The sequence below is a fragment of the Acomys minous genome (assembly GCF_964271855.1).
Source record: "Acomys minous genome assembly, chromosome: 7".
NCBI classification, from domain to species: domain Eukaryota; kingdom Metazoa; phylum Chordata; class Mammalia; order Rodentia; family Muridae; genus Acomys; species Acomys minous.
In genome coordinates this window covers 30,738,131-30,764,504 of record NC_140488.1, presented here as the reverse complement: position 1 = coordinate 30,764,504, position 26,374 = coordinate 30,738,131, and the positions used below count along the sequence as shown (strand labels likewise).

The window sequence follows — 26,374 nt, the reverse complement described above, 5'->3', positions numbered from 1 at the left end:
TTCTTTAGTATATGTGCATGTGCCCACAAGCATGCTTGTACCATGGTATGTTCCTTCACGTGCTGAACCATATACTGAGAAATTTATTCTGGAAGGTAGAAGTGAAACTTCTGAGTGTTGTGTTTATCCCGTCTCCCCTATTTTCTGGTAGCTTACTAGCATGCTTGGCTTCCTTAGTTTATGCAAGCATCACCACTTCTATACTCATTTTTAAAATTTTCTTCCACAGTGCTTATTATTAATGTGACAGAATCTGCATCTATTTTCATGTGGTGCTTTCTCTGTGTATCTAATTTCCCAGTTAATAAGAACTCTTGGTATTCATTGTGTTAAAGCCCACACTAATCACCTCATTTTGACTTGGTAATTTTTGTAAGCCCCCCCCCTTTTGAGTTATTTCACATGCTGAAAGTACTAGGACTTAGGACTTAAGCCTGTAAATTTTTTTAGAAACAAAGCCATGCTCTGTAGCCCCCTCTGACCTAGAATTTGAGATCCTCCTCCTTCCTCATAATCCTAAGTGCTGACATTATAGGTTTGCACCAACACTCTTGTCCTCAACATAAGAATTTTTGTGGTGCACAATCAGCCAATTACAGTTTCTTTCAAAGTTTGGCTAGTACAAAGCTTCACATACAATTTTGTATAGTAGTAGGTTTCATTTCTATGGATAAATATTCTGGAGTAAGATTGCTGGTTGCTATGGTAAATGCATGTCCAGTGTTTGTAAGAGTGACTGTACCATTTTATGTTTCCAAGAGAAACATGTGGGGTCAGTTTCTCTGCATCTTTCCTGGCTTTGTCATTTTTTAATTTTGCAAATTATGATAGATATAGTGATAGTTTGTCATTAATTTGCATGTCTCTACAATTTTACCATATGTTTAAGATCTTTCTCTGCTAATTGTCTCATACTTAAAGTTTTGATTATTTTTAAAAATAATAATGCTTGTAACCTGGTGGTGGTGGCATATGCCTTTAATCCCAGCACTTGGGAGGCAAGGGCAAGAGAATCTCTGAGTTCAAGGCCAGCACGGTCTACATAGCAAGTTCCAGGACATAGAGATACACTGCTTAAACAAAACAAAACAAAACAAAACAAAACAAAACAAAACAAAACAAAACATGCTTGATACTAAATTCAGGACTCCCAGCATACTAGGTAAATATTCTTCCACTGAGCTACATTTTCAGCTCAAAACTTTGATTCTTCATATTATTGCCATAATTACTCATTTGTTCCTGTAGTATAAAGTAAATTTAGAAGTAGAGAATGTTATAGCAAAACTGTAGTATGAAACGTGTATGTGTGTGTGTGTGTGTGTGTGTGTGTGTGTGTGTGTGTGTGTGGTGTGAGACAGATCAAACTCAAGACCTTACATGAGTAAATCTACCACTGGTCTAGGTTTCCAGCTTCAGTTCTCATTCTCATTCTCTCTTCTCTCCCTCCCTCCCTCCCCCCTCTTAGAATCCATGCCCCAAGGATAAAAAGTGTTTCCTTTTAGTGTCACTTGATTTACTAAGTGCTTTCTCTGTGTTCTCATGTACTATTTAATTTGATACACACGATTAAGCACACTTCAGTTTCCTTTCCTTTTTTTTTTTTTTTCTTTTTTTCTTTTTTCGTTTTTTCTTTTTTTTTTTTTTGAGACAAGGTTTCTCTGTGTAGCCTTGGCTGTCCTAGACTCACTTTGTAGACCAGGCTGGCCTGAAACTCACAGAGATCCACCTGCCTCTGCATCCTAAGTGCTGGGATTACAGGTGTGTGCCACCACACCCAGCACTTCAAGTTCACTTTTTGAATGAGAAATTTGTTTCCTTATTTCAAAACTTAGACTTATATGGAAAACTATATATAGAAGGTGTCTATACAGTTTGCACCCTACCATTATTTTATCATTCCCTGTGTCATACAGGTCAGTATAAACTATTTATTTAATTCTTGTAGTGTTCCCACTTCCCTTGCTTTCTTTATTTTTTCCTTTCCAGGGCTTTGTGGCTCTAGGCAAGTTACACTACCACTGAGTTAACATCTCTAACCATTTAGCATTTGTTTTAAACTACACTTTTATTTATTATGTGTGGAAGTACTTGCACACCCATGCATACCATGGTCTTTTTTGGAATTAAGAGGACAAATTTCTGGGCTGGCTCACCTCTTCCACTATGTTGGTTTGGAGGGTATCTGGATTGAACTCAGTTCTTTTTGCTTATTGCTTTAATTACTTAGCAATCTCACCAGCCCTCAACCCACTCCCATTATTTTGCAACCTTTTCCTGTGTTGAATGATAGAATGTTGAAAACAGTGCTTCATGAAAACTTAGATAGTAAATGCTAGACCACCTAGCAGAGCTTCAGGATGTTGATGCTTTCTTTTTATTAAAGATATGATATGTAAGGGGAACCCCTGAAAGTTGTATGTTTGTTTGTTTTTTGTATTTTTTATTTTTTATGGCACCAAAGTTGAATCTACTGTCCTGACTTCTGAGCCATTTTATGACCTATCGGTTATCTGCACTGTAAAATAGTAAGTTGTCTGGTAACTAAGTTAAAAATGTGCATAGCAGTGAATAAATTCTTGTTCTGTAAATTTTGGGAAATGTATAGACGAGAAGTTGCTGATAAGTGTTTTTTTATCCCTATCACAAACTATGTGACATTAAAAAAAATGGAGGAAAGATTGTTTTTGTACCCTTTCCGAAGTTTCAACACATCATTGTAGGAAGGACAAGGAAGCATAGCAGCCCACCTTACAGCAACCAGAAAGCAGAGGTAGGGAGAATGTCTGCTCTAGTGGACTTTTTCTTTAATTCTTAGTGGGCCTGCAGTCTATGTTGTGCCTCCCACTTCATGTTGGGCCTCTCCACTCCCCTAGTTAATTCTCTCTGGAATGCCAGTACAGGCACACCTGAAGGAAAGATTTGCTAATCTCCTTAACATTTTTCTATCCAATCAAGTTGACAATCAAGATTAACATTTACAAAGTAGTAAATTGTTGTGGTTAGCCAAAAGAGGTTACATGAGATTAACCTGTGTGGAGACGTAATCAAGTATATTCAAAAAATGATATATAACTGGCGTATTTGGTAAATGTCAACAGAATAATTTATATGATGCAATTGGAGAAGAAAAGCTTTTCCTTTTTTTAAAATTGAGAATTATTTAAATTCTTCATTCTAAGGAGAGCTAAGCACACAATCATTGATGGGGGAGGAGGAAGATATATTTATCATTTTTTAAAGAGCATTTCTATTCCTTTGACCAAAGTCAGAACCACAGAAAGACTAAAGTAAGAGGATACATCCTTGCATCTATGAACAGTCTGCTTATGCATGTTTTTTCTACTCTTGTTACCTTATTTAATAACTTTGTGTGTGTGAGTAGTAGTAGTATAGTAGTAGTAGTAGTAGTATAAGAAGAAGGAGGAGGAGGAGGAGGAGAGTTGTTGGTCATTACAGTATTTATTTTGTTGTAGAAGAGTTTCTAATTCATGTGGTTCTTTGTCTGACCAATGACTTAGCAAATAAGCCATTGGTTCAACTAAGGATGTCAAAATATCAAATAACTCAACTACAAATCTGTGTGTGGTTGTAGTTTCAGGTTCACTGCTGTATACTTTTTAGGTCTATTCAAAACAGACACATTAGTTTTAATGCATATTTATTTTAAATATGTTCTAAAATATTGTTTGCTGAGTTATTACTTTGCTTTCTGTCTTAAGAGTGCTGATAGTCCTTTTGAGGATGTTTTGCAAGATGCTTTAATTGGTTTATTGTGTTTATGGTGACTTAGAAATAATAGCCTTTTGGATTCATATACTAAGGAAGCTTTTAAAAAGTCCAATCATCTTGGACCTGAGATTGGAAGTTGCCTTGTTTGCATATACTAAAGTACATGATACATACTTAGGGATATAGATAGGCAGTGAAAATGGAATGTGTTTCAGCATAAATGTAGAGTCTCTGAGGCTTAGAAGCAATAATCTAAGCATACACATATAATACTTTAATGTCTTTTAAATTAGCCTTTTTTGAATTGACTTTGTTAATGTGGTTTTGGGACAATATTGCATCTAATATTTACATTGGAAGGAAATAATATTTTCAGAAAAATTATGTTGTAATCTGTAGCTGAAAACCCATAAAATAACTTCCCTTTTTTTCCCTGTATCCTTGGTAAGTACCATTTTACTTTCTGTTTCTGGTTGCATGTTATATGACCATTCCCCTTTTAAGATTTAATAGTAAATAGTCTTATTATGTTATATAGCACATTTTGTTTATCTATTTGTCTATGGATGGACATTTAGATTTCTTGTTCCTCTTGAGTAATGTCAGTTGTATTTCTGTGAATGTGACTGTGCATCTGCTTTCTGATTAATGTTTGTACTTAGAAGTGAGAGTAGAGAATCATACAGTGGCTCTGTTTTCAAATACTAAGGACATTCTATACTGTTTTTTTTTTTAAATAGAGGTTCACTTTTCTTCAGTTCCTCCAGCAGTGCAAGATACTCGGTGTCCCCATATCCTTACTAATAAATGTTTCTTTTGTGTGTACACTTATGTAAGTGCACATGGGCATATATATCGGGAGGGCAGAGGGCAGCCTCAGATGTTATTCTGTAAGTGCTTTCCATCTTTCTTTTTCTTTCTTTCTTCTTTCTTTGAGATAGGGTCTTATACTGGCTTAGAGCCCACCAAGTTGTGTATGCTGACAAGACAGGAAGCCCCTGTACTTGCTTCCCAGTTCTAAAATAATAGGTTCATGCAAACATGCCCAGCATTAAAAAGCAGAATATTTATTAATTATTATTGTGTGTGCCATAACATATGTATAAGGTCAGAGGAGGCCTTTGTGGAGTTGAGATTTTTTCCACCTTTAGCTGAGTGCTGGCCATAGAACTGGAGTTGTCAGGCTGGTACAATAAGCACTTTGACCTGCAGTGCCTTCTAGCTGTCGCTATTCATACTTTAAACATTCCTTATTTTGTGTGTGTGTGTGTGTGTGTGTGTGTGTGTGTGTGTGTGCGCGCGCGCGCGCGCATGTGCCCAGGTGCCCACAGAGGCCAGAAAAAAGATGTTGGATCCTCTGGAACTGGAGTTATAAACTATTTCAGTCACCTATTGTGGTGCAGGAAGCTGACCCCAGGTTCTCTGCAAGGGCAGCAAGTATTTTAATCATGAACTATCTGTGCAGATACATGCACAGCTTTTTATGTGGGTTCTGGAAATTGTGCTCAGATCCTCATGCTTGTGCAGAGCTCTTGTTTTTAAATAGTAGCTGTCCTAATTAGTTTGAAATTCTATCTCATTCTAGCTTGATATTTTATTTATTTGGTGATTAGTGATATTAAGCATCTTTGCATATACCGTTGGCCTATTATTGACCTACTGTTGGTATTATCTTTTTAGAAATATCTATTCAGAGAGTAGCAGGATTCTTTATATATTCTGGATATTACTCCTTTATTGATTACATGATTTGTTCATAATTTCTTCCGTTCTGTAGATGGGCTTTTTAAACTGTTGATTTCAAAAAGGTTAATTTTAAGAAAGTCTTTGTTGGCTTCATCATCATCATCGTCATCATCATCATTATTATTTTGGTTTTTAGAGACATGGTTTCTCTGTGTAGACTTGGCTGTCCTGGACTCACTTTGTAGACCAGGCTGGCCTCGAACTCACAGAGATCCACCTGCCTCTGCCTCCCGAGTGCTGGGATTAAAGCAAACGCCACTACCACCCAGCTTTGTTTGCTTTATTTTAGCATCATTACTTTATTTTTGCTAATTGCACTGCCATGAAACAGTCCCTCTATTTTCTAGAGGAAATGTTATATTTTAGGTCCCATAGGTGTTTAATCCATTTTGAGTTGATTTTTGTTGAATGTTTAAGAGTCTAATTGGATTTGCATCTGGTTCTTTGTTTCCAAACACCATTTGTTGAACCTCTTCCTCTTGTGGAAGATCATTTCATGCCATATATATGAGGGTTTATTTTAGGCTCTATATTCTATTCCATTGCTTTCTTTTTCTGTCTTTATGTCACTACCACATAATTTGGTTACTATTGTACAGTTTATAAATATAGTGTTTGGTAGCATATTTTTTGAGACAAAGTCTTAACTATGTATCCCTGATTGGCCTGGTACTCTTTTGATCAGGCTAGCATAAAAGTCACAGGGATCTGCCTGCATCAGCTTTAGAGTGCTGTGATTATAGATATGTACCCATATTTTGAAATCGAGCAGTATGAACCCCATAACTTAAAAAAAAATTGGTTTAGCTGCCTGGGGAACTTTGAAATCTGTGTGAGTTTTAGGATGAATATTTTTGTCTTTGTAAAAAATGTTGTTCCTATTTTGATAAAAGTTGTATCACATCTATTGGCCCTATTAAGTATTATGAATAATATAATATTAAGGTTTTAAGACCGTTACTATGGGGCATCTTTCTCTGTATTTGTGTTTTTAACTTTTATCAGTATGTTATTTTCAGTGTACAAATCATCCATCTCTAGTTTTTTCCCCCCCATAAGTTTTTCTTTGTTTCGTTTTGTGTTTTGAGTTAAGGTTTCTCTTTGTAGTCTTGGCTGCCCTGGAATTCACTCTGTAAACTGGACTGGCCTTGAATGCAGAGATCCACCTGTCTCTGTCTCTCAAGTGTTGCACTAAAGGCATGTGCCACTATCACCACCCAGCCTATTCATGAGATTTTTATTTTTTTTTGGCGGGGAGGGGGGCGGGCGTTGAGGCTGTCCTGAACTTGATTAGTAGTTCAGGCTGAATCACATGCTTTTGGTTTTTGTTGCCTATTGCTTTGGCTGGCACTTTCAGTAATACTATGCTGAATATAAATGCCAATCTTTGGCTTGTTTATGATCTCAAATAAAGTTGTCAGTCTTTTGCTGTTGTGCATGATGTTAGCCGTGACTTTCTCACTGGTGTCCTTGTAGCCGAACTATGTTTTTCCCCACACCAAACCAATATTGAACCTTGTCAAATATTTTTTTTGTTGATATGAGCATGTGGTTTTTGTTTTTATTCCTTTAATGTGTCATATTAATTTTGCTTTTATACACTAATAATTGTAGAAAACCGAATACATCCTTGTAAAAATCTAACAAATAGCCGGGCGTGGGTGGAGCATGCCTTTAATCTCCCTGCACTGTAGGGAGACCAGCCTGGTCTACAAAGTGAGTCCAGGACAGCCAAGGCTACACAGAGAAACCCTGTCTTGAAAAAGCAAGCAAACAAAGAAACCAAATCAAACCAAACCAAAACAAAAAACCCCTAACAACTAGAGGTATACAAAATAATAAGTTCCTGTTGCCCTTCCGGTCCCCTCCTCTCTCCTTTCTTCCTTTTATGATTATTGCTTACTAGTTTCCTGTGTTTCCTTCAAGTAATTTTTCTTATGTACAATTAAATATATTTGCATATGTCGAACCAGCATTGCGTTCTAAGAATAAATCCTCACTTGGTTATGGTGTTATAATAATCTCCTTTAAGTTTAATAATCCTGCTATTTAATTTCTGATCTATTAAAATTATAGACCTATTCATTGGTATTTATTAAGGGCATATGTAGCGGTTTTTTCTTCTTTCTGGCTTAAATTATTCTAATTTTTTAAAAAAATTGTTGGTCTTACTTAGAGAGATGGCTCAGTGGTTATCAGCACTTGGTGCTTTTCTAGAAGACTTGAGTTTGATTTCCAGAACCAACATGGTAGTTTGCAACCATCTCTGCCTCCAGTTCCAGGGCAGCTGATCTGACATTGTTTTCTGAGCTTCACGGGCTCCTGCATGCATATGGTACACATATACGCATTCAGGCAAAATATCATCCATGTATTTAAACTTAAAAAAAAAATTTGGCCAGGCATGGTGTTGCATGCCTGTAATCCCAGAACTCTGGGAGGCAGAGTTAGAAGCCAGCCTGATCTACAAAGAGAGTCCCAGATAACCAAGGCTACACAGAGAAACCCTGTTTTGAAAAAAAGTAAAAATTAATTGCAAGCTGGGCATAGCAGTACATGGATGTGATGCCCGGACCCAGGAGGCAGAAGCTATATGATAAAGCTAGTATTTTGTCTGCGTCATTTATTTTTTCTTAGGGTCATATTATTTCTAATTCACTGTACTTTCTTAGAGCAAACTGGGGACTTAGCAGACTTAGAATTAAATAATAGATTTTATTCAACATGCCATGTGTACTATGGTATTCACTGTCATATGGTCAGTCAGGCAGATAAGAAGAGGATGATATTAAAGCTTTTGCTTTTTTTGAGACAGGGTTTCTCTGTGCAGCCTTGGCTGTCCTGAACTCGCTTTGTAGTCCAGGCTGTCCTCAAACTTACAATGTTCCACTTGCCTCTGCCTCCCAAGTTCTGGGATTAAAGGTGTGCGCCACCACACGCGACGATATTAAAGCTTTTAAAGTTTAGCCAACTTCAGAGATACATGGAAACTGATGTTTGGTGGTTCATGTGCATGGTTCCAGCTTCTGAGATGGAGAGATACAAGTGTATACCAGACAGGGTATAATCCTTAGAGGAGTCAGAAACTGTTTACAGTTGAATATCAATTCAAAGAATACTGGGTCTTTAGGAATAAGTTAGACTGTTTTTTCTTGTTGTTTGTACTCCCATCTCTCACTCCCTTAATAAAACAAACTAGTTAGTACTTAAGTTTGATGCATTTCCCCAGTTCTGTATTACTTTAGTTTCTATATAGTTATACCATATCTATGTAGACAGACTTACTTTACTCCTTCCCTTCCTTCTGAAAATGAGATATTCTTTAAAGTTGATTTATTATATTATATGTATGTGCATGAGGTGCATACTTGATGCCAGTGATGGCCAGATGGGAACTGGAGTACCAGCAGTTGTGAACTGCCTGGCGTGGGTGCCAGGAGTCAAAACCAGGTCCTTTGCAAGAGTAAATGCTCTTAATTGCTGAGCCATCTATCCAGCCCCCATAAAAATTAGTTTTGAAGTCTTGGGGCCTTTAGTGTATTTAGTTTCTCTACATATTTTATTTTAGAAAGGCCTTTTTCTTTTGGAGTCTTTCTTCTTACTATTTTTAAAGATTCTAAGTGTAGCTATTGGACTCATTCTCAAGTTAGGAAATGTCATTCATTGATTCTTTGTGGATTTCTTTAAGGCATACCTTCTCTAGATTACTGTTCTTTAGCTTAGGTCATGAGCTACCATTTTGAATTCTTTAGAACTGATCCAGCTTGTAGAAAAAAAATGCATTTACAAATGATGTATTTGGTAGCTACAATGTGGTATCAAGAAACTTCTAGACTCAGAATTTACTACTGGTCAGAGTACATGCCATCATTATATATAATTTGTAATTCTTTGCAATCTTATTTACTCAGAAGAGTTTGGCACAAATTAGGGAGCCTGCTAGAGGGAAGAAAAATATTTTGAAATGAATAAAATTTAAAGGTCATTAATCATCAATTGGCAGTACATTTTTATCTCCTTTAAAGGTATGTATTTTTATCTAATTTAAATGGTTAGCTTTCCATTTCTTACCATATATTCTTAAAGCTGCCATATGCCATTTAAATAGAATTGATAGTAACTTTCCTGTTTTAATCAATATCAGATTAAGTGACATTCTTTGGAATATAGATAAGCCAATAGGAAGAAACATCCCTTTGATTCCGTTACTCATCTGTGAGGAAGTTTCTGGTCCCTGGTCTGCAGATAAACAGCTCAATAGAGTGCTAGCTTATCATGTACAATGCCCTCTGTTAAATCTCTAACATGAGCACAAAGTAAAGTCACTATTCCTAAGTAACTACCTTTGGCAAGCATAAGAAAGAAAATCTTATGGTAGGACTCAGTTTATATATTTTTAACTTTTTAACATTATGGACCTGAAATTAGAATAAATCAGATTTTAGCAGCATAGTTTTGTAATTTCCCTGCTTTAAAATCTTCCCACTGTCTGCTATTAAGCTTAATTTATAGCCTGGCACAGAGTGGTGCACACCTATAATCCCAGCACTTGAGAAGCAGAGGGAGGCTCTGTGAGTTTGAGACCAGCCTGGTCTACAGAGCGAGTCCAGGACAGCCAGGGCTATTACACAGAGAAACCCTGTCTCAAAAAACAAAAACAAAACAAATGATAAAAAGGTTAACTTACAATCATAAATATGCAATAACTATAGATAACTTTAAAACATTGTTTATTAAGTTTTCACTTTTATTAATGTTTTGAGACACGATTGCCCTATATAACTTAATCTGGCTTCTAACTCATCCTCCTGCCTCAGCTTCCCAAGGTGTGTGTCACTATTTTTAGCCCCAAGTTTATGGTCTTTCTATAAAAGCAGTTCTACTGAGATTATTTTCTTAAATTTAATGTTTAGAATTGGATGTCTATAATCACTGATTGCTTTGTTGTTGTTTTTTAATTTATTGTAGTTAATAACTACTAGCAATATAGACGAGCCACCTTGTTTGATGTGGCCATATTTCTAAGACTTTCAGTGGGTGTCTGAGAACAGAGATGGAGGTGAACCCTGTATTTAGTACTGAGCCTATACCAAAACATGTGATACAATTTGGTTTGTAAATAGATTGCAGATATTTTAGTTTGCAAGTAGGTTAACAGTAAGTAATAATAAAACAGAAGACTGTAATATAATGAATAAAAAGTTGCACATTATGGGGCCATTACTAAGTTAAACAAGGGGTATTTGAACACAAGCATTATGATGATGACATAGTGGATCTGATAACTGAGACTGGCCACTACATGTCTAACAGGCATTTAGTATGTATGGAGGATGGATTTCTGGAAAAAGGGTGTCACATTTCAGGTGGGAGGAAGAGAGAGTGCAAAATTTCATCTTGGAAGTTAGAGTATTGTGAGCACAACAGATTTAGGATTGTTTTCTTATGGAAGGTTTTCATTTACTATTTTGGCAGAGTTTTAAATCTAGGTTAAGTAAAACCATGGTCAATTAAAGTGTAGATGGAGAGGGATTATACTGTGAGCCTAATGGAGATGGTCTTAATTTATTCACTTAGTTTACAAATGTGGTGGCTTTACTTCTTAATAAGAAAAAGTAGAAACAAGTTGCCGTTAACAGCCCTTCCAAGGAAAATAGTTATGGACACTTATGCACATTTCATTCTCTTCCCCAGTTGTTGGAACAGCATCTCTTTTGTAGTAGTTACAGGCAATTCCTATATGTGATCAAAACCTCAAACTTTTTCTTTGATACTGGCTAAGAGCTCCACCTTGTGATCTTTGAGCATATATATATTTTAAAATTAATAACCTGCAGCCACGCAGAAATGATTGGCTTTTAAATCTTTAATGCTTTTATTTAAGCATTACATGTTTCTAAGTTCTAATAGAATTAGGTACATTTAAAGATATTTTGATGAGAAGGCAGTGTGGCGGAGACTGATCACAGCACCTTGCACGTGCTAGGCAACTGCTCTGCTATATCCCCAGCCATCTTCTTAGTTTTCATTTTATTTTAATTTTATTTTTAAAATTAATTTATTCAGATCACACTGAATTGTTATCCCATCACTTGTATCTACCCTCCTTCCCACCCCCACTTATTCCCCTCCCCTAGATCTATGACTGAGGGGGATCTCATCCCCCACTATATGGTCACAGGCTACCAAGTCTCATCTTGGTAGCCTGCTTATTCTTTCTTTGAGTGCCACCAGGGCTCCCCACCAAGGAGAGGCCATCAAATATTGGGCACCAGAGTTCATGTCAGAGATAGTCCCTGCTCTCTACCCAATTGTGGAGAATGTCCTGTTCATTGGCTAGGTCCGAGTAGGGGTTTGATGTTTACTACTTGTATTGTCCTTGGTTAGTGCAGTAGTTTGAGCAGATACCCCTGGGCCCTGATCTGCCCGTTACAATGTTCTTCTTGTAGGTTTCTAGGACCCTCTGGATCATTCTATTTCCCCATCTCCTACTATATTTGTCTTACATAGAGTCCCAGTAGGATGTCCTCACATCTCTCCCAATCTCCTGGTAAGTGCGGACTTTCATGGGACATGCCTCTTGGGCTAGTGCCCAATTATAAGTGAGTATACACCCTTGTGATTCTTTCTGCTTCTGGGTTAACTCACTCAGTATGATTGTTTCTAATTCCCTCCATTTGTCCACAAATTTTGGAATTTCCTTGTTTTTTATAGTTGGATAGTATTCCATAGTATAAATGTACCATAGTTTCTTTATCCATTCTTCAACTGAGGGACATTTTGGCTGTTTCCAGGTTCTGGCTATTATGAATAAAGCTGCTATGATCATGGTTGAGCATGTGTCCCTGTTGTATGCTGGAGCATCTTCTGGGTGTATTTCAAGGAGCAGAATAGCTGGGTCTTGAGGAAGCCCTATTCCCAGTTTTCTGAGAAAGTGCCAGATAGATTTCCAAAGTGGTTGTACTAGTTTGTACTCCCACCCGCAATGAAGGAGTGTTCCTCTCTCTCCACATCCTCACCAGCATGTGGTGTCACTTAAATTTTTGATCTTAGCCATTCTGGTGGGTGTAAGATGGAATCTCAGAGTTGTTTTGATTTGCATTTCTCTGAAGACTGAAGACGTTGAGCATTTCTTTAAGTGTTTCTCAGCCATTTGATATTCCTCTGTTGAGGATTCTCTGTTTAGTTCTGAGCCCCATGTCTTATTTAGGTTATTTGGTTTGGTGATGTTTAATTTCTTGAGTTCGTTATATATTTTGCATATTAGACCTTTGTCAGATGTAGGGTTGGTGAAGATCTTTTCCCAGTCTGTTAATACAGAATCTCACGTAAGTTTTCAAGTTTGTACTGCCCTTGAACTTGGGATCCTCCTGCCTTATGCATTTGAGTACTGGGATTGTAGACCTGTGCCATCATACTTGGCTGAACACATGGTTTTGTAAATTTTGTACTTCAAGTCTTTGGGGAAAGGAAATTTTACTTACATGCAAGCGTAGACATTTAAAAGAAAAAGAAATGTTCAAGTATTTGATTTCTGACAACATTCTCACTAGGCAACTTTACCCATTGCGTTCTCCTGTACATTCCAAAGGAACTTTGTCATTTTTGTTGTTATGATAAATTGTTTGGTTAGTTAATCAGTCAATCAGATGATTAAAAACAGTAAAACTCCTGGGCATGGTGGCTCACATATTTGGTACCAGCACTTGGGGGCCAGAAGTAGGTAGATATCTGTGAGTTTGAGGCTAGTTTTTTCTATATAGTAATTCCAGGACAGCCAAAAGTATATAGTGAGACCCTGCCTCATATATACACATGCATACACACGCGCGCGCACACACACACACACACACACACACACTTACCAAAATATATGGAGCTTGGCATTTTTAGGTTTAAGAGGTATATGCTTGCTTATAGAAATTAATTTTCAGCTAGACTATGGTGGTGCATGCCTTTAATCCCAGCACTTGGGAGGCAGAAGGAGAAGGATCTTTGTATCATTTTTTTTTCTTTTAAAAAATGTTATATTAGGAGACAAAGACATTTAATATGTGATGATGAACCTTAGAAATATAGAATATTAGGCAATTATTTAGGATGTGGTAATAAAGCTGGATTGAAACTTAAAGATTTTAGAGGGGGACAGCAGTTTAGAGTATGAGGGAGACCACACTAATAGGTATATTTTACAATTTTACAACATGAAGACTTGTCAGATAAAAGACAGACTCAATAATTTTGCACTGTGAATTTGTTATATTGCTTTTCACAGGCTTTTTTTTTTTTTTTTTTTTTGAGACAGGGCCAGGTTAGTTTTGAGCTCTGTGTAGTCAAAGATGACCTTGAACTTCTGATCTTGCCTCTACTACCAAGTGCTGTGGTTAGAGGTGTATACCACCATTCATGGTACATAATTTTGAAAAACATTTATCATGACTATAGTATATGCTAGGAAATAGTGTTTTGAATACATGTTTATCAATTGATGTTTTTTATGGTCTTGATGAATTTATGGGAAAATTGTTCCTTTTCTTGTTTACTTTTTTTCTTTCTCTCTGCCTCTTTCTCTTTTCTGTGTATGGACCTAGAACTTACTGTGTACCCCAGGCTAACGTGGGACTAGAGTGTTTCCTACCTTTGCCTTCTGATTGTTGGGATGTTGACAGATGTGTAGCATCACACCTAGCTTTTTTCCTTGGGTTTTTTCTTCTTGTGCTTTTCTTCTATTTTATTGGAAAAGGTCGTTAGACTTTCACAAGTTGGTATAGTTCAGCATTTATAAAGACACAGTTAGTTTACCTACTTTATTTGTTACATGTATTTACCTGTGTCTGTAGGGATATATGAGTATTGGTTTGGGCATGCATGCCATCGTGCATATGTAGAAGTCATTTGACAGTTTGAGACAGTTTTCTTTTCCCAGGGATTGAATTCACGTCATAAGATTTCATGGGACGTGGTTTTACCTACTGACCATTTCAGAGGGCCTAATCTACTTTGGGTGACCAACACAATACTTAGATTGTCTTTTAAAGGCAAAATAAAAAACAAGACATAAGACTGAAAGCTATTATAAAAGATCCTTCTTTTCCCTCTTCCACAAGATTCCCCAAGTTCTACCTATTGTTTGGCTGTGAGTCTCTGCATCTGTTTTCATCAGCTGCTGGATGAAGCCTGTCAGAAGACAGTTATGCTAGCCTCCTGTCTTTAAGTAAAACACAATATGATAAATAGTGTCAGGGGTTGTCTTTCTCTTATAGGATGGGTCTCAAGTTGGGCCAGTAACTGGTTGTCCATTCCCTTAATTTCTGCCCCATCTTTATACCTGTGCTTCTTGTAGGTTGGACACATTTTGTATCCAGGGTTTTGTGGGTGTGTCGGTATCCCCATTCCTCCATTGGAAGTCTTCCTGGTTACAGGAGGTGACCATTTCAGATTCCATATTCCCTGTTGCTAGGAGTCTTATCTAGGGTCACCCTCACAGATTCCTGGGAATGCTCTTGTCCTAGATTTTTGACTCATCCCAGAGCTTGCCCCCCCCTCAATTTCAGTTCTTCCTACTTCAGTTCTCCCCACAGTTGATCCCCTCTGTTCCCCTTCCCAATCCCTCTCCTATCTAGTTCTTTCCCTCCATCTACCTCCAATGTATATTTTATTGCCCCTTGTGAGTGAGATTTAAGCATCTTCCTTTGTGCCCTCCTTTTTACTTCTCTTGTCTGGGTATGTGGATTGTAGCACGGTTACCCTGTACTTTATGGCTAACATCCATTTATAAGTGAGTCCATACCAGGCATGTCTTTCTGGGTCTTAGTTACCTCACTAAGAATTCCATCCATTTGCCTGCAAATTGCATGAGGTCTTTGTTTTTAATAGCTGAGTAGTATTCCATTTCTGTAAATATACCACATTTTCTTTACACATTTTCAGTTGAGGGACATCTAGGTTGTTTTAAGTTCTGTCTATTACAAATCAAGCTCCTGTGAACATAGTTGAGCAGATGTCCTTGTGGTATGCTGGAGCATGTTTTGGATATATGCTTAAGAGATTTTTAAACTGGATTATTTGCTTTGTTGCTGTTTAATTTCTTGAGAACACACACACACACACACACACACACACACACACACACACACACACACACACACGGTATTAGCTCTCTGTCTGATGTAGGTTTGGTGAAGATCTTCTCTCAGTCTGTAGGCTGTTATTTTGTTCTGTTGACAGTGTTTTTTGCCTTTCAGAAGCTGTTCAGTTTCATGAAGTACTATTTATTAATTGTTGATCTTAGAGCCTAATCTGTTGGTATTTGGTTTAGGAAGTTGTCTCCTGTGCCAGTGTGCTCAAGGCTCTTCCCCACTATCTCTTCTCTTAAATTTAGTGTATCTGGTTTTATGTTGAGGTCTTTGGTCCACTTAACGTGGGCTTTCCTCTCCTCTCCTCTCCTCTCCTCTCCTCTCCTCTCCTCTCCTCTCCTCTCCTCTCCCCTCCCCTCCCCTCCCCTCCCCTCCCCTCCCCTCCCCTCCCCTCCCCTCCCCTCTCCCCTCCCCTCCCCTCCCCTCCCCTCCCCTCCCCTCCCCTCCCCTCCCCTCTCCTCTCCTCTCCTCTCCTCTCCTCTCCTCTCCCCTCCCCTCCCCTCCCCTCCCCTCCCCTCCCCTCCCCTCCCCTCCCCTCTCCCCTCCCCTCCCCTCCCCTCCCCTCCCCTCTCCTCTCCTCTCCCCTCCCCTCCCCTCCCCTCCCCTCCCCTCTCCTCTCCTCTCCTCTCCTCTCCCCTCCCCTCCCCTCCCCTCTCCCCTCTCCTCTCCTCTCCTCCGTTGCGTTCCGTTGCGTTCCGTTGCGTTCTGTTCCGTTCGGTTTTTTGAGATGGGGCTTTTCTGTGTAGCCTGGGATGCCATGGACTTGCTTTGTAAGCCAGGCTGGCCTCCAACTCACAACATCTAACTGCCTCTGCTTCTCCACATGCTGGATAAAAGGCATGTGCCACCATGTGCAGCTTGAATATGCTTTCTTATTTCCATTGTATAGTTTTGCTTCTTTGTCAAAAATCAAGTGTCCTTAGTTGTATGGGTTTATTTCCAAGTCTTTGATTTGTTTCCATTGATCAACCTGTCTGTTTTTATGCTAATACCTTGCAGTTTTTTATTACTATTGCTTGGAATTCAGAGATGAAGTTCTTTTATATTGTAGGAGATTGTATTAGCTATCCTTGGTTTTTTTGTTTTTCCATATAAATTTGAGGATTACTCTTTCAAGGTCTGTAAAGAATTGTGTTGGAATGTGGATGGGAATTACATTGAATCTGTAGATTGCTTTTGTTAAGATGACCGTTTTTTTTTTTTTTACTATGTTAATCCTATGTACCAATCCATGAGCATGGGAGATCATTCCATCTTCTGATATCCTCTTCAATTTCTTTCTTCAGAAAGTTTTGTCACAGATCTCTCACTTGCTTGTTTAGAGTTACACCAAGATATTTTATATTATTTGTGCCTATTGTGAAGGGTGTAGTTTCCCTAATTTCTTTCTCAGTCCGTTTATCATTTGTATACAGGAGGGCTACTGATTTTATTGAGTTAAGTTTGTATCCAGCCACTTTGCTAAAGATGTTTATCAGCTGTAGGAGGTCTCTGGAATTTTGGGGGTCACTTATGCATACTATCATATCATCTGTGAATAGCAACACTTTGACTTCTTCCTTTCCATCGTGGATCTCCTTTAGTTGTCTTTTGTTTGTTTGGTTTGGTTTTTTCGAGACAGGGTTCCACTGTGTACCTTGGCTGTCCTGGACTCACTTTGTAGACCAGGCTGGCCTCGAACTCACAGTGTTCCACCTGCCTCTGCCTCCCGAGTGCTGGGACTAAAGGCATGAGCCACCACGCCCGGCTCCTTTAGTTGTCTTACTGCTTTAACTAGAACTTCAGATACTATGTTGAAGAGATATGGAGTGGACAGCCTTGTCTTATCCCTGATTTTAGTGGTATTGCTATAAGTTTCTCTCTAATTTGATGTTGGCTATTGGCTTGCTGTACATTGCTTTTATTGTTTTTAGGTATTAGCCTGATCTCTCCAAATCTTTTAACATGGAATGGTGTTAAACTTTGTCAAAGGCCTTTTTTAGCATTGAATGAGATGATCATTTGGTTTTTCTCTTTCTGTTTGTTTATATGGTGTATTGATGGGTTTTCATAGTTGAGCCATCTTGCATCCCTGGGATGAAGCCTGCCTGATCATGGTGGATAATGTTTTTGATGTATTCTTGATTCGGTTTGCTAGTATGTTACTGAGTAATTTTGCATCAATGTTCATAAGGGGATTGGTCTGAAATTCTCTTTCTTGTTGAGTCATTGTGTGACTTAGGTTTCAGGGTGATTTTGACCTCATAGAATGAGTTTGGCAATGTACTGTTTCTATTTTGTAGAACAGTTTGAGGAGTATTGGTATTAGCTTTTCTTTGAAAGTCTGGTATATTTCTGTGCTAAAACCATCTTTTCTTTGGGAGATTTTTAATGGCTGCTTCTGTTTCCTTGGGTTATTCCATTTCATTTAGATGTTCCAATTTTATGGAGTATATGTTTTTGAAGAAAGACAATGATTCTTTGGATTTCCTTGGTATCTGTTATGTCCTCCTTTCCTTTTTTAATGTTTATGTGTGCTGGTGTTTTGTCTGCATGCATATTTATCCAGGTGAGGGTTTTAGATTCCCTGGAACTGGAGTTGTAACAAAAGTAGTGTGTTGCCATATGTGTGCTGGGAATTGAACCCAGGTCCTTTGGAAGAGCAACCAGTGCTCTTAACAGCTTAGCCATCTCTCCAGCCCCATTATATCCTTCTTTTCATTGTGATTTGTTCTCTGCCTTTTCGTTAGTTTGATGAAGGTTTGTCTATCTTGTTAATTTTTCTCGAAGAAACAGCTTTTGGTTTTGTTGATTCTTTGTATTGTTCTCTTTGCTTCTAATTTATTGATTTTAGCCCTAAGTTTTATTATTTCCTGCCATCTTACTCCACTTGGGTGAGTTTGCCTCATTTTGTTCTAGAGCTTTCAGGTGTTCTGTTAAGTTGCCAGTATGAGCTCTCTTTAATTTCTTTATGAAGGCACTTTTCTCTTAGTGCTTTCATAGTGTTCCATAATTTTGGGCATGTTGTATCTTCCTTTTCATTGAATTCTAGAAAGTCTTTATTTTCTGACCCAGTGGTCATTGAGTTGGTCAGTTTCCATGAGTTTGTAGGCTTTCTGTTTCTATTGTTGTTGAAGTCCAGCTTTAATTCATGGGAATCTGATATAATGCAAGGGTCATTTCAGTTCTCTTGTATCCATTGAGGCTTGCTTTGTGACCAAGTATATGGTCAGTTTTGGAGAAGGTGAGGTGCTTTAGGAGAGGGTATATTCTTTTGTGTGTGGTTATAATGTTCTGTAGCTATCTGTTAGTTCAATTTGAGTCATAACATCTGTTTGTTTCTTTATTTCTCTGCTTAGTTTCTGTCTTGATGATCTATCCATTGGTGAGAGTGGTGTGTTGAAGTCTCCTCTTATTAATGTGCGGGATTCCATATATGATTTAAGTTTTAGTAATGTTTCTTTTACAAAAGTGGGTACCCTTGCATTTGGGGCATAGATACTCAGAATTGAGATGTCACATCTTGGTGGATTGAGTAGTAACTGTTACTTCTCTTTGTTTTGATTAATCTTAGTTATTTATTTTATTAGATATTAGAATGGCTATTACAGCTTGTTTCTTGGATTCATTTGCTTGGAATACCTTTTTTCAGCCCTTTACTCTGAGGCAGTGTCTCTCTTTGTTGCTGAGGTTGGTTTCTTGTATGCAGCAGAATGGTGGATCCTGTTTGTGCATCCATTCTGTTAGCCTGTGTATTTTTACTGGGGAATTGCCAATGGTTGTTGATTCCTGTTATTTCGATGGTGGTGGTAGTGTTTGGGTGTGTGTGTGTGTGTGTGTGTGTGTATTTCCTGTTCTTTTGATTTTGCTGGTGTGGGGTTAGTTGTTTCCTGTGTTTTCTTGGATGTAGTTAGCCTCCTTAAGTTGGAGTTTTCCTCATGTTCTATAGGGCTGGATTTGTGGCTAGATACTGTTTAAATTTGGTTTGTCATGGAATATCTTTTCTCCATCTATGGGAATTGAAAATTTTGCTGAGTATAGAAGTCTTTGCTGACATCTGTGGTCTCCTAGGTTCTGTAAGACATCTGCCCAGGCCTTTCTGGCTTTTGGAGTCTCCATTGCGAAGTTGGGTGTAATTCTGATAGGTCTGCTTTTATATGTGACTTAGCCTTTTCCCCTTGCAGCTTTTAATATTCTTCTTGTTTTGTGTTTTGATTATTATGTAGTGGGATGATTTTCTTTTCTGGTCCAATCTAACTAGTGTTATGTAAGCTTCTTGTAGGTTTATAGGCATCTCTTTCTTTAGGTTTGGGAATTTTTCTTCTGTGATTTTGTTAAATATTTTCTGGTCCTTGGCACTGGGAATCTTCTATTTTTAGTATTCTTAGGTTTGTTCTTTCCTTAGTGTCTCAGATTTATTGGATGTTTTATGTCAGGAGCCTTTTAGATTTAACATTTTCTTTGACTGATGTATCAATTTCTTCTGTTATATCTTTGCCTGAGATTCTGTCTTCCATCTCTTGTATTCTTGTCCGTGGTGCCAGCTGGCCACCTAGATATTCCTGGTCCCTGCAGGACTCCTGATTGTTCCCAAGGCTGGCAGGTCTTCTCTGGAAGGCAGGCAGATCTGTGGCCTGGATGATGGAGCTCAGGGGACAGAGTACAGCTTATTGCTGCTGGGTGTGTGGGTTCCAGAGTGGCCTGGCAGGCCAATGATTGGGCAGGGTTGGGGTGGGGTGTCTAACCTGGATGTTCCTGGGGCCCTGCAGGACTCCTTGCAAAGGAGGCAGAGTAGTGGCCTGGAAGTTGGAGCTCTTACAGCCTAAGAGATTCAGACCTTAACTTCAGCCTGTTGACCCCTTTGTTGTATACCAGTCCTTCACTGAGGAAATGAAACTGTCACCTTCAAAGCTAGAAGTAATCCCTTTCTTATGCTTGGACTTAATACATTTTTTGGGGGAACAAGAATCTCCCCCCCTCCCTTTTTGAGACAGTATCTCTCTGTGTATCCTTGGCTCTCCTGGACTCACTTGGAGACCAGGCTGGCCTTGAACTCACAGAGATCCACCTGCCTCTGCCTGCCGAGTGCTGGGAAAAGGTGTGCACCACTGTGCCCAATTGTGGTTTCCCTTTTGAGATAGGTTCTTGTTATATAGCCTAGCCTGGCCTCAGACTTATGGCTGCTGGGGTTATAGGTGTACACCAGCATAGCTAGGTTACAAGTTAGCATTCTTATGTTTCTCTGACTGTTGTTTTTATTTGTTGTGTTGGGAATCACACTCAAGCATGCTGGCCAATACTATTCAGACTGGTTGCAGGCACCTTGAGGGGAGTATCAGACCTAAGATTTTGTCTCTTTTCAACACAACATGGCATTATCATGACAGGATCTTTGTAGCAAACCAAGCTTTTTCTTTATGTTTTATCTAGTGTGGAAAAACTTGTTTGCAAAATGTTTTTAAATTATATCTTTTTTTTTTTAAGACAGGGTTTCTTCTCTGTATAACCTTTGCTGGCCTGAAAGGCACTTTGTAGACAAGGCTGGCCTCAAACACCCAGAGATCCACTTGCCTATGCCTCTCTGAGTTCTGGGATTAAAGGCATGCGCCACCATCTCCAGGCTTCAAAATTATATCTATATTTTTTAAAAGCTTTTTCAGCCATGTCTTGATATCATCAATAAAAAGTTAATAAAGTATAACTTTCCTTAGGGACTTAAGGACTTTAGTAAGAGAGCCAAATTTTATTTTTATTTAGTGTATACTCATTTGTATATGTGTGATATTTATATGTGTTTTTTGTTTTATGCACATATACACATGCAAGTTTGTAAATGCATGGTTAGATGAATGGATAGATGGTGAGGCAGGAGAGCACCAGGTTATAGTGTCATGAAAAATTGTAAGCAAATTTATGTATGGTATAGTAATCTCTGGTGTTTTATCATTACTGTAGATCTGTAAGAGTTCTTTTTTAATATATTTTATTAATTTATTCATATTACATCTCAATGGTTATCCCATCCCTTGTATCCTTCCATTCCTCCCTCCCTCCCATTTTCCACTTACTCCCCTCCCCTATGACTGTGACTGAGGGGGACTTCCTCCCCCTGTGTACGCTCATAGGGTATCGAGTCTCTTCTTGGTAGCCTGCTATCCTTCCTCTGAGTGCCACCAGGCCTCTCCATCCAGGGGACGTGGTCAAATATGGGGCACCAGAGTTCGTGTGAAAGTGAGACCCCACTCTCCACTCAGTTGTGGAGAATGTCCTATCCATTGGCTAGATCTGGGTAGGGGTTTGAACAGCTAGCCATATGGAAGAGAACAAAATGCTTATTTACTAAAACATATTAAGAGACACTGGGGAATTTAACTTTTGAGAATGAATATTTCTTGGTGTTTGTGGTATATTTATAATGAATATCTTTTTCTCCTCTTTAAAGGAACTGTCTTTCTTAGAGGAACCACACTGTTGTTTTACTCACATAAATATATGAATATATTTCTGATATTGGGGTGTTCCAGAAGATGATAAAGAAATGATAGCAGCTCCAGAAATACCAACTGATTTTAATCTACTGCAGTAAGTACTTTGTATTGCAATAACATTTAAATATTTGTTCTTTTTAATAGAATTGAAATTGTAATTTTGATTAAATTGCTTCTCCATGAAATCTTAGTATACGAGTTAGCATTCCTGCTATGAAAATGTTTTTTTTTAATTGGTACTCACTGATTTTTTTTTCAGTAATTTTATAATATTTTGGATCTATTAAAATTTACATATGATACAATTTAGTATTATTTTATATTCATTTTCAGTTATATGCTTGTGATTGTGTATGTAATGTGGGTATATATACATTTGTATATAATTACACATTGAAGCCAGGGCAGAGCATCAGATTTCTGTTTAGCTGGAGTTACTTTAAGTTGAACACTGCAAAAGGACTACATGCTTTTAACCACTAAGCCATCTCGCCAGCCTCTACTATTAGTTTTTGATGTACGGTTTTGAATCCATTGTTGGTATTGCGGTAGGCCTTAGTTATAGTCCTCTTGCTGTAATGAGACACAATGTCCATGGAAACTTATGAAAAAAACCATTTAATTGGAGGCCTTCTTACGGTTTTAGATGGTTAGTCCTTGATCTTCATGGCAGGAAGTAGACTGGCATGGTACTGTAGCAGTAGCCGAGAACTTTACATCCTGATCTGCAGACAGAGAGGGAGAGGAAGAGGGACTATTTGACTGACTGCACCTGGGGTAGGCTTTGAGGTTTCAAAAGCCCCCAGTGACATATCTCCTCCAACCAGGCTCCATTTCCTAATCTATCTCAAACAGTGCTAGTCTCTGAAGAGGAAGCAAATGTGCGTATGTGGGCCCTGTTCATTCAAATCACCACATAGCACTCGTTTTGAGGAAGAACAATCTAGACTATTAAAATGTTTGATGTTTTTGTTAGTAAGGAATAATATCGTACATTTAATATTTAGATTGTAGTTGAATCAAATGAAGGTATGACATCTCAACCATTTGTTCCAGAAACAAATTATAAAAATGCGTTTTGGTCTAGAAAATGTGCTTGAATACTTGACCACTAACCCACCCACTTCTCCATTATCCATCTTATCTTTAAAGTTACCCTCACTTCTGAGACTGAAGAGATGGCTAATGGTTAAGGACTTGTTGCTTGTAAAGCCTCCAGGTTCAATTCTCAGCACTCACATGGTCACTTACAACTATCTGTGACTGGTTCTAGGGAATGTGACACCCTCTTTGGGCATCAGGCATGCACATGGTGCACAGATGTATATACATGCACATGAACACATTGATACATTAAAAAAAATCTAAAACCCACCATGCTCTCTACTCTTCAGTTTGCGTTTATTATAATACACGTTGCTTTATTTACTTTGAGGGGGCGGAATGTAGCTCTTGCAGTATTTCCTTCTTGCTGGCAGAAAAGTACATGCCACTATGCCTAGATAGCAAGTTCAAGGCTAGCCTGAGCTATAATGAGGCGTTGGTCTCTTTGGGTTATACAGTGAGACCCTGTCTCTTTAGAAGTCATTTTGTGTGCATACACGTGGGTCTCAAAAAACTGTAGCCCTGGCTGGCTCACAGCTCAACATAGATCTGTCCACATCTACTTCTCAAGTGTTGGGATTAATGTTGTGCCTGAGTGTAGCAGCTGTTTTTATATTAAGCAATACTTCCATGAAGTGTCTGAATTAAAGGTAAGACTGTAAATTGCCATAGCTCTGTTTTAACTCTATTTTATGTACACAGAAATTTCTTGTTATATTCTTATGAGGCTTGATTCAGTAGAAAAAGTTGATGGAAACAGTTTTGACTGCAGTAGGTAGATATATTGTACATGGCAGCCAGTTTCTACCTTTGTTAGTAGGTACCTTTTCATATTTTCAATAATTTTTCTTTGCTGGAGATTATGAGTCTATTGTGATTTTACTAATAGTGTGACTTTCCCTCAAGGTTCTGGGATTAAACCCAGGACATTATGTACACTTGTCAGATTATTTACTGTTGAGTTACAGCTGTAGTCCCCAAAATAATTTTTTTGTTTTAAGACAGTATCATGTAGCCTATGCTGGCCTTAAATTCACTGTAGCTAAGGATGCTTTTGTCCTCCTGAAACTCTTACCTTTAACTTGTCCAATGCTTGGGCTAGAGGCATATACTACCATGCTCATTTTTATGCATTGCTAGGGATTGAACACAGGGCGTGGTAGAGAAGTATCTTGGTAACTGAATGACTCACATTTTATGCCCAAACTGTCATATTTTAATAACAGTGGGTATTTGTTATGCTTTAAGTTCCAAAGGAAAAACAGCATCGTTAGTGAGACATAGTCCAAGTCTTGATTTCTTTTTTGTTAAAGGAGGTACTGAACCATGTTTAGTGGTGCATACTTGTGATCCCAGTGACGTGGAGGCAGGATAATTAGGACTTTGAGGCCAACTGGGTTTACATGAGGGCATGCTTACAAAAACAAAACAATTTTCCAAGCAGCAAATTCTTGTTAAAGATATGAGAGTGTATTAGATACTGTAAGGAATTAAGACAAGTATGTCTGCTTTTATGAGCTCTTATTAAGGTTAGAAAGCAAAACAAACAAACAAACAAACAAACAAACAAAAAACCCAAAACAAAACCAAACCAATTTCTTATGTACATCAAAATTTAAGATCGTTAAAAAGTTTATACCGTAGATTATTGATAGAACACTTTAATGTGGACCTGCAGGATACCATCTGTAGGATAAGGGATAGCGAGACTCGATGGGAGTAGAAGAGACATAGCTTTTGCTTGGGACGTGAGTTTCTAGGGACAGTGAAGAACAGAAGATTCTGTTCTCCGATGTTACTAGATGACAACAGTGGAGTCAAGACAACCCTTTTCTTTCTGGGGGTTACTTTAAATTCATATTTTGATGAGCCAATTTGATTTCATCAGAATGTTTTTTTTATTTCTAGTGGTTTATTCTTGTGGTTTGGATAATTGGGAAGAATAAGAATATTTATTGTGCCTTTGATTCTTCTGTGACCATTGGGATATTTTGAAGACTATTGTTCACAGAGTTGGTATTTCCCAAGTATCTGGAAAGAAAAAAATATACTTTATGTATGAAGATATTTAAAAAGTTTTTAGTTTCTTTGCCATACTGTATGTATGCATTTGTAAAGGAACATGAGTGACAATAATCTTAAATATCATGGTCAAGTTTATAATAGGCATTGAATTTTGGGTCATCAGCTCTCAGAACTGGTATTTATTATAGATTGTTGCCTCTCAACATGATAGAACATAGTTAGGATTCCCATTATCTTCAGTAAATTACTTTGTAGGTAAGGGCTATAAATATTAATTTTTCTTAACCATTACTTAGATTTTTTTGTTTTAGTTTTTCGACACAAGGTTTCTCTATGTAGCCTTGGCTGTCCTGCACTCACTTTGTGAGCAGGCTGGCTTCGAACTCACAGCAATCCGCCTGCCTCTGGCTCCCACTACTTCAGATTTATGAGGTATTGCTAACTTATAGTGTCTGGACAGCTGGTAATATTATGGTAATAAAAATGTAAATAGAAGGAATCTAGAGAGAAAGGATTAGCTTTATAAGATAGACTTTCCCTTTGGTTCCATTTATTTTAAGCAAAACTAACTCTACATTTACACATTTTCTATGGTTATATCATTATCTATCATGACTGCTTTATTGTAAAACCCAGTGTTTTATATATATAGCAGTGTATGTCTACTTTAATTGTTTGAGTTAGGATTAGTTTACCCATGGTCATACACATGATACATAAAGAACCGTGTGTGTTAATTAAATTAAATTTAAATCAATTTCTTTAATGTGTATGAGAAAATCCAGATTATACGAAGTATTCCCATCCCTACTAAAAACAAGAGCCACTTTTTTAAGGACTGGAGTTTTATATGTACGAGGTTGAATAGACTTGAAAGATTTCATTCTTTCTGTGTATTTTGTATTATAGATGAGAAGACTGAGACACTATTTCTATAAGATCACTGCTGTTAGCTGAGCGTGGTGACATACATCTTAAATCCTTGCATTTAGCAGGCAGAGGCAGGTGGATCTCTGAGTTCAAGGCCAGCCTAGTCTAAAGAGCAAGTTCCAGGACAGCCAGGACTACAAAGAGAAATCTGTCTATTAAAAATTAAGAATAGCCGGGCATGGTGGTGCACGCCTTTAATCCCAGCACTTGGGAAGCAGAGGCAGGCGGAACGTT

At 38.0% G+C, this 26,374-nt stretch overlaps 1 protein-coding gene across 5 annotated transcripts in view; it reads left to right on the top strand.

Moving 5' to 3' along the window:
• STAG2 (STAG2 cohesin complex component) overlaps positions 1–26,374 on the top strand; it is a 134,158-nt gene that overhangs the window by 32,120 nt on the left and 75,664 nt on the right. For all 5 annotated transcript variants that reach the window (XM_084788734.1, XM_084788738.1, XM_084788736.1 and 2 more), the window contains exon 2: positions 22,036–22,175. In XM_084788734.1, the coding sequence (XP_084644860.1) occupies positions 22,132–22,175 (44 nt within the window). In that variant the 5' untranslated portion in view covers positions 22,036–22,131. The remainder of the gene's footprint in view (positions 1–22,035; positions 22,176–26,374) is intronic.